The 8788-nt window shown below is 39.4% G+C and overlaps 1 protein-coding gene across 1 annotated transcript in view; it reads right to left on the bottom strand.

The window, feature by feature from the left end:
• Positions 1-81: 81 nt before the first annotated feature.
• Positions 82-8788, bottom strand: part of ap4b1 (adaptor related protein complex 4 subunit beta 1) — a 46098-nt gene continuing 37391 nt past the window's right edge. The window contains exons 13-14 of the mRNA XM_086278564.1: positions 2335-2487; positions 82-1106 (exon numbers count right to left, since the gene is read on the bottom strand). Of these exons, the coding sequence (XP_086134690.1) occupies positions 610-1106; positions 2335-2487 (650 nt within the window). The 3' untranslated portion in view covers positions 82-609. The remainder of the gene's footprint in view (positions 1107-2334; positions 2488-8788) is intronic.

Raw genomic sequence — 8788 nt, 5'->3', positions numbered from 1 at the left:
AACCGCTTACGTTCAAAGGCGGCCACATTCTTTAGAACTACACCAGGAAATTAAAGCAAACGCCCTGAGCTATTGTTGACACAAAAGCAAAAGACAGATACACAGGTTTCCTTTATTTTATAAGTTCTTAGTCATTTTTAAATTATTTTCTATTTCTCTTGCATTTTCTCATCAGCCAACTAACATTTTAAAAATCATATCAAACGCAATCTAGCATCAAATAAACTACAATAATAAAGCAGCACACCATGGGTAGGTAAGATAACATCATCACTGTATGTGTTTGTAGGTAAACAGTATTTATCAGCCGCTTTTGGTGCATTGGGACTGATCCACAATAGTGCCCCCATAAGGCCAAACATAGCCTGAACTGGGCTTAAAAAAAAAAAAAATCCCCCGAGTTTACCTTACAACTTTTTGGTAGTTTTCTCTTAAAAGGGGGTAGTAACTGTCAGTTGCTTGTACTTTCCTGTTTTATTAGAATAACAATGCTTCATAAAGTTGGACCAGTTTTGAATGTGTTTACTCCTTCAACATGCTGTTAGGCCCAGGCGGTGTGACAAATGAATGAATTTGGAAAGATGTAGATCAAAGGGGAAAAGTCTATTTTTAATCTTTCTCTGAGGACAGTGTGTTCAGTACAGTGATAAGGATTGTGAGAAACTGTCTCAGAGCGTCATCATCTTTTGGTTGCTGATTGAGAATCACTTTTATTCCCTCCTCTTCCTGTCCATCTTCGCTCACCCTCAGCCTGTCAGCTGTTGCATCCATTTCCTTTCTCACCAGTTGGTCTTCTTTCCCCTCTGCTCCAGCTTCACTGTCAGCTGTGCCTTTTTTTACTCCTGATTTCTGATTGGCTTCTCCAGTACATAGCAGCTCCCCCAGTATGAGCGTAGTGTTGGGTGCGTCCATGGAGTGGGAGCGCTGGGTGTGTGTGTACAGGTAGACCCTCCAGGGCAGCATTTGCTGTGGCGTGAACGCCAGCGTCTGGATATTGACCAGCTGCATGGCAGCTTGGAGGCTTTGGGGAGAACAGTGAAGTACTGCTGGACACCGGACACATTCTTCTATCCACGCACAGTCAACCTCCTCTATTTTCTCAGCACCTTGTCACAACAACACAAGAAGTCACAACGATAGCTTTTAAATGTGGAGAAACACTGTAAAAACTGTGGGCAAAAGACCTGCAACTGACAAATAAAGTCTATCTCAGATCATCATCATCTCATCTAAATGTCAAATGTTCATGAAACAAGAGAAATCATAAATTTTAAAAAATTATTTTATTTTCTAAATCTATGTGCTGGAGACCTTATTACTCACTCAGAGTCAAGAAAGAAAAAAAAAAAGAAGCTGTCTGACTCTGACATTTAAAGCCATCTGAAGCCGGAGGTTTTCTCTCACACACAATACTTGTGGTGAGGTCACTGCAGATGATCACCATATGATAAAAAAGGTAAATGGATAATAATAAATGATAACTATTATTATTACAAGTTCATCATTGTAATGCTGTAATGTACAAACAGTATTTAACTATAATTTTCAATAATGGTTTAAATATCCTGGCTATTTTCTCAAGAAACTAATTGTCATCTAAATGTACAGAAAACGAACAAACCACATTCATATTTGAAAGTTGTATCAATAAATTCATTCTTCTTACATGAGTAAAACAAGCATTTTCCATCATGAATCTATGCACTCATTATTCATACCTTTTTTGCAGTTTTTATCCACTTTGTGTGTTGTGTTTTGTTGTGTTTAGTGCTGACGTGGGACAGTTTTCCAATTTCATTGTACCATCATGCTAAGCATGACTGTGCAATGACAAAAAAGAGTTATGATCTCTCATGTTATTCGATAACCCATACTGATGAACCAGAACATTTTTGTTCGGTATAATTAGGTACAGTTAGGCATAATTAAGTGCTTTTACAGCCAAAAGTTTCAGTTTTGTTGTCTTATTTCCCTTTTAACTGAGGGCAGTGTTCTCATGGGAATATCTTAACTATCTGAGCTACAATACATCCTGACACATTCTAACATGCAGTGTGGGTTTCAGACCTTTATCACACAGTTGTGAGCCTTTCAAACATCAATTTGCCACAGCTTGACACTAATCAAATCTAAAGTATATCAGATTTGTAATTGAGTATATACACATTACTTTGGAGGAATTGGTATATTCCACCAATGGAGATTTCACACTCTTGTTAAAGATTTTTAGGAGGCCTACATGCTCCTTTTAACCACATTTGCTATCGAATAAAGAGGAAGCTTTAGCTATGAATCTCTGACTTTAATTTTCAATATAACCTTCCATTTCATTACCGCGTTCAGTATGCAAAGCCTGTCGCTGCAGCCACAGGTGCTCAAAGTCCTCTGGGCTGACAGCTGGGGAGAGGGACAAACTGAGAGGGGCTGCGATGCTGGAAGCCAGGACATTAGTGGAGGAGTCTGAACACCGCATGGCACTGTCTGATCCTAGAGAGGACATACAGAGACAAAGTAAGAGGAAGAAGGGGGGGATGAGGTTAAAAAACAACCAAACAAAAAACAACAGGGCATTCTGAAAGGACAAGGAGGGTTTTAAGTATTATTAAGAATTATAGTAACACAACATTCTCAGACTCACTCACTCACTCACACACACACACACAACCCCTAAACCTACTAACTGATTGCAGTTCTTGCTGCCAAGGGTACCACAATAAAGCATTTGTGATAACTGGCAATCACTCATTCACATCACTGTGGGGGAATTTTGGCCACTCCTTTTTGTAGGATTGTTTTAATTCTGCCACCCTGCAGGGTTTTCCAGCATGAACAGCATGTTTAAGGTTATGCCAAAGCATCTCAATAGGATTAAAATCTAGACTTTGACTAGGTCTCTCCAAATCCTTCATTGTTTGTGTTTTTTGTTTGTGTTTTTAGAGCCATTCAGAGGTGCTCAAGTGCACTTGGGTTATGCAGGTTTTGGGATAAGTGGGTTACGTGCATATAGTAATTTCTGGACTTTTGGCTTGCTTCCTGGACCACTTCAGGGCTTCATGGTTCCATCAGTTATAACTTCATTAAAAAACCAAAAAAAACAAAAGTTATAACATGTCATCCAAGTCTCATTAGTCCACAGAATATTTTCCCCAAAGCTAAAAAAGGAATAAATAAATAAAATATATTTTTTTAAAAAGCAGCTCATCATACAACAATAACGACAGGTGAGGGTTTTCTCTGTTTGCGTTGTATTATTGTAGGGTGTAGCTAAGCCTTACTGATCTTGGCTGAAGACCCTGTGTTGTAAGTGTAAAAGGGTCAAGGCGATGAGGGAAAGTAACAAAAAGTGTCCAGGTCGGAAAAAGGAGACAAGGAGGCAAAAGAGACGGACAAGCTGCTATCACCATTTAAGGAAACAAACAAAACTCAAGCATTGGTCAATAAATTAAAAAGTAAGTCCAAAAAAAAAAAAAAAAAAAAAAAAGAGCAGTTCACTAGCTGCAACCGAGCAGCTCACTAGTTGCAACCACACAAATGGCACTCTGGCCCAGAGCTCACCTTTATCTGGGCTTAAATACTTTTAATTACTGATGTGAGTCAACTGTGTAAAAGAGAAAGGTGGCACCTCAGGCAAAAGAGATTGTAGGACACGCCCATACAGGCACCTTCAGGAGGAGGCCCTGCTAGGGCTGTAACAGTTGCTTATGAGTATTATCTGATTGATGGAACATTCTGTCTAATATTGTGGGGTCTTTACCTAATATTGTTGTGAACTGGTGCAAAAGGAACAAAATGGAATTGAAACATGAATCTGAAGTGTCACAGCAAAGTTTTACACTAAATATGTGGGAAAGAGGTGCAACCTACAACACATCTCTAAACGGGCGACCGTGGCTCAGGGGGTTGGGAAGCGTATCTGTAACCAGAAGGTCGCCGGTTCGATCCCTGGGCTCTCTGTCCTGGTCGTTGTGTCCTTGGGCAAGACACTTTAACCTACCGCCTACTGGTGTTGGCCAGAGGGGCCGATGGCGCAATATGGCAGCCTTGCTTCTGTCAGTCTGCCCCAGGGCAGCTGTGGCTACAACCGTAGCTTGCCTCCACCAGTGTGTGAGAGTGAATGAATAGTGGCATTGTAAAGCGCTTTGGGTGCCTTGAAAAGTGCTATATAAATTCAATCCATTATTACTGCTCCAATTTTGTAATACCACTATAATTGTCAATTTTGGTTTAAGAACAAGACTTGAAATTGCTGCCGTTCCTTTCATGCAGTACACATACATTTTCCATTAGGTGAGGACATTTCCTTCTAGCAGAAAAACTGCAAAAATATCAGCAACTGAACCCGAATGACAATGTGTTGTTAAATAACCTTGATAACCTCCTGCAGACAGATTAGTCATTGTGTTTTGTGAGGCAGTGAAAGCAGAGTGCATGGCAACACTGCGCTGCAATGCAGTGCTCCATTAGAAATGTGCATACACATAACTTTTTGGTGACAGTATAAAAACTGTGAAAGTTAAATATGAATGTTTAAAGTAAATTAAGTTAACAGATAAAGATGGTGTCATGGACTCTTTAATATTTAGTGCAGTTTTTAGGTTTTATTTGTTGGCCTTCCTACTTACAGACATGTTAGACTACCTACCACATAACTAATAAGCATCATGACTTATGAGCATCTCCAAAGTGAGATCAGTGTGGCTTTACACTCATGTATAGCACTTACTTGTTTAAATACTCAAAGTGATCAGTTACCCCAGCATAGAAAGAGGATTTGTCATGGGAAATAATGTGTACTGTTTTGGTCAACAATACAGGCAGAAATAGAACCAGCTCTCAACTCAAGGGAAATGCTGCGGTGGGGCAATAAGACAGCTATGCATAAACAAACGCCCACAAAGCTCAATGAACTGATGCAACATGGTTAAGTAATATGAGAGACTAATACAAATAATACAGAAAATGATTATTATAAAGGTTATTGCTGGTAAAAGGCAATTCCAGAAGCTAGTGAGTCTACTTAGTTTTTCACAAGACTTCATGCGACTGTACTAATTTGTCTAGTGGGCTTTGAGCCTGTGTGAGGTAGCATAATGTAAGCAGCATCAGCAGACTATTTAAGTTTCTTTTAAGTATACTTTATTTCTGGCATCTCCATTCTACCATAAAACCAACCAACCAACCAACCTGGTAGGCAAAAATTCCACTTGCTTTATACAGGACTTTACACACACCTGAACCTCATTAGTCTCTACCACTGGGGAAAAAAAAAAAATAGGTCAGACCAAACAATGCAATTCTAAACAAAGAATAGGAATATGATTATGCATGAAATTGACAAACTCATTTACTCAGCTAAATAGTCTGAGAAGTAAATCACTGCATACAATACAACTCAAAGGCTACTTTAAAGAAAATAAATAATACTATAAATAATGAAAAGCCCTTCATTTGGTTACACCCAGTGATGCAATCAATGACCTCATGACCCTATATAAACAGGAAGTACTGGGGCGGCCCTTCCCACACACCTGGTTTAGATATAGGACCTGAATAAATGGACAAACGTGGTAAGTATAACCAAAGTAACATAAAGAAACATAATTTACTGGACATTTGCCTGTGAACAGAAGAAAATTCAAATGACCTGATGGATGGCCAAATGAAGCTTTCTGAAGCACTGAAGCTTGTATTGAAAAACGGTTCATTACTCGAAGCTTTTCAACAGTCCTCTCTGGTGACATCTGGCCAAAAATATGAAAAGCCGCTTGAATCCACAAAATAAAACCAACTGCTTCATTAAGATTGCTCACTCTACAGAGTGGAATTCTGTCTGATATTGGGCCGCCATTGTGTTGCTTTGAACGTGTATTTTTTGGTGGTTAAAAAAAAAAAAAAGTGGTTTATTTGTTTAATAAATAATTTTGACCAGTAAACTCTCCTTGTTTAAACATGCACCATTGTGTGGTCTTTCTTTGCTTGTGAGTTCTTGATGTTGGTAAATACAATAATTGAAAAATACCACATTACATATAATATACATATGATAATGTACAACACATTATGGAGTATGCTTCTGCTGTGAGGTCCTGCCTCCATGCACTTATGCAATTAACCGCTAGAAAGGTATATATATAAATAATATTATATTAAGGAAATTTTCCCAGACATATTTTTGACCTGGGGGTAGAATTGATTGTGAACTGGAAAGGGAAAATGCTTATGAACTTGCAAATTAAAAACATGATGCATTTAAAGCAGCCCTTTTTCATTTTTATTTAAGAAGAGAATTTGTTCCACTGTGCAATGGCCGAACCTGTTCCTTTTCGTGGCGATAATTTCTCCTGCCTTAAGGAAAATCCCCTCACATGGACCAGAAGAGGCTGGAGCGCACAGAAACTGGTAGAGATGCAGTTATACAGTCTACCTGGGCCACACAAACTATCAGCTAAAGAGAATAAATAAATCCAATTGCTGCACATTTGGCAGACTAACATTTTCAGATTAATTAAACAATAAAATATATATTTTTACAACATTACATGCAAAGAGTCAAGTGGAAGTTTTTCTATAGTTCTTTAATGATATTTATATTATGGAAGCAGATTTTTGACATTTTACCTTTTTCCCTGTTTTCAGATATAATAAACACGCACAAAACAAAAGCAAATGACCAGAACACAAAGCTGGAAAACCCACCCGATTGACAAAAATCAACTCAAAATTCTCCCACACAACAGAACCTCCTCTATTCCTTGCTGGCTCCAAATCTCTCAGTGGAATGATCAGTGGTTCGCTATCTGTCACCATCAAAACACTCCACAAATCCTGCGAATGATTCACTTCCTTATAAACCATTGAATCAGCTACCGAAGCAGTTAGGTTCTAAATGAAGCTTCGGACGTCACTGATCTGACTCTGGCTAAACGAATCAAGCTTCGACACAGTGCTTCTGAAGCAGTGTGTTGATTTTTTTGACACACGCACCGGAGCTTCAGCTTCAAGCGGGCCATTACTAGTTAGTAGTGTTTGCTTTAAAAAACATATGCATTGATATAATGAATGTAACTACTGCTACCACAAACAAACCCGGGATAGTGTGTTAAGCAAAGTTAAACCAGCAATGTCTAAAATAAAGCATTATGGTTGACTGTATAATAACAAGGAAATAAATTATCCATATGGTTAAGGGACAAGTGGTAAATGAGTTCATGCCTAATCACTTTGTCACAGCCAGTGATGCTATTTCATTATTTATTATGAGACATTAAGTCACAGTTACTAGATAAAGCCTCTCTCTATCTTTTTTTTAAACCTTTAGTACATCACATACAATGCTTTTATGTATACCTGCACTCTTCAATATAAATATAACACTGCTGCTGTGTCGTAAAATCTTTTTATGATGCTTCTGTCATTGAGTTGTTGTGGACTTTGCTTTTAAAAGCACACTTCATTCAGGAAAAAATAAAAATAAAATAACATTAAAAAAAAAAAAAGAAAAATATAAAGGCAGGAGATGCCAACACTATACAGTCAGCCATAAAGTGAATTAGCTAAGCCAACAAACACCCAAGAATTTCACTCAAAGTTAGCCTGCACAGCAAAATTTACCAAGCAATAGCAACGTGTGTGTGTGTGTGTGTGTGTGTGTGCATCTAGATATAAAACTAAGTTAAACCCTCTTTTTTTTTTTTTTGCCTGTCCCATTTGGTTCTTTAGCCGTCAGAATTGTTGTCTGAAGACCAACAAGGATACCCAATGGATTTATTTTGCCAAATGGATCATTGCCGTATTGGTCCATTGGATCGACCTTCGTTTTTATTATTTATTTTATTTTATTTTCAGTTGTTACAGACGGGACAGACATGAGTGAGGGATAGGAAAGGGAGAAAGAAAGAGGAAGGAAAAGAAAAACAGAAGGGGAGAGGGACAGTGAGAAAGGGGAAAAAAAAAATCTCCTGGATCACCTGTTGGGAGAAAAAGAATAGAAAACAAGCAAAAAAAACAACAACAAAGCAACATACTAAACACAACACCATCACATTACTCTAGCTAAGTGTAAACAGCAGTAAATACTAAATATTGAATGTTGTTGTGCAGCACGCAAGACAGACAGCGCACAATGTGCTTTGAAGTAGCAGCCAAGAAAGGTGTGATTTAAGTCTACGAACAGTGAACACCCGTGTGCACACCTGTGTGGATCAACGTGCTTGCATTCAAATGGTTTCCCCATGTAATGGTATGCAAGAGGATGTAGAGAGCCATAGCCCTCTCCCACAGGGCATGAAGCAGGCATGGAGGAGATCCAGGCCCCAGACATCCAGAGGCCCCAGAGTGCGAGAGCCCAAGGAGGACCACTGGAGGGGCATCCGTGCCACCCTCATGGGAAGAGGGGTCACCCAGTAGCCACCCAGTGTGAAGACCCCATACCTCACTCCTCCCACTCATGTGTAGTGTTGCTGCGTGTTGCTCTAAAGTGCATTTAAAGCAAGGGAGAGCATGGTGCTGCTGCCAGAGAGCAGCAGGTATTAGCACGGCCCCTCCCGAGAACCCTCAATGTCTACATGGATTAAAAATTCAGAGGTGGGCACCGGCGCCAGAGGTAGGTTTGAATACACAGACCGTCCACTGGACGCCGTTAACGTGCCCACCCTCAAGGCCCTATATATATGTGTGTGTTATGAGAGTGTAAATAATGTGGATGCCTAAGTTGTGAGATAAAATTGAGGCACAGGTGGCCAGGGGGGGATGTCTCCCCTGCACCCTGGTGACACACCCGCACCCCAAG

This window comes from Aulonocara sp. 'chitande type north' Nkhata Bay, linkage group LG20, assembly GCF_057382095.1.
Source record: "Aulonocara sp. 'chitande type north' Nkhata Bay isolate Kocher_YH1m ecotype deep benthic linkage group LG20, A_spYH_male_GT1.1, whole genome shotgun sequence".
In the NCBI taxonomy this organism is placed as follows: domain Eukaryota; kingdom Metazoa; phylum Chordata; class Actinopteri; order Cichliformes; family Cichlidae; genus Aulonocara; species Aulonocara sp. 'chitande type north' Nkhata Bay.
The sequence above is the reverse complement of the archived record's forward strand: the minus strand, read 5'-3'. Positions and strand labels throughout refer to the sequence as shown.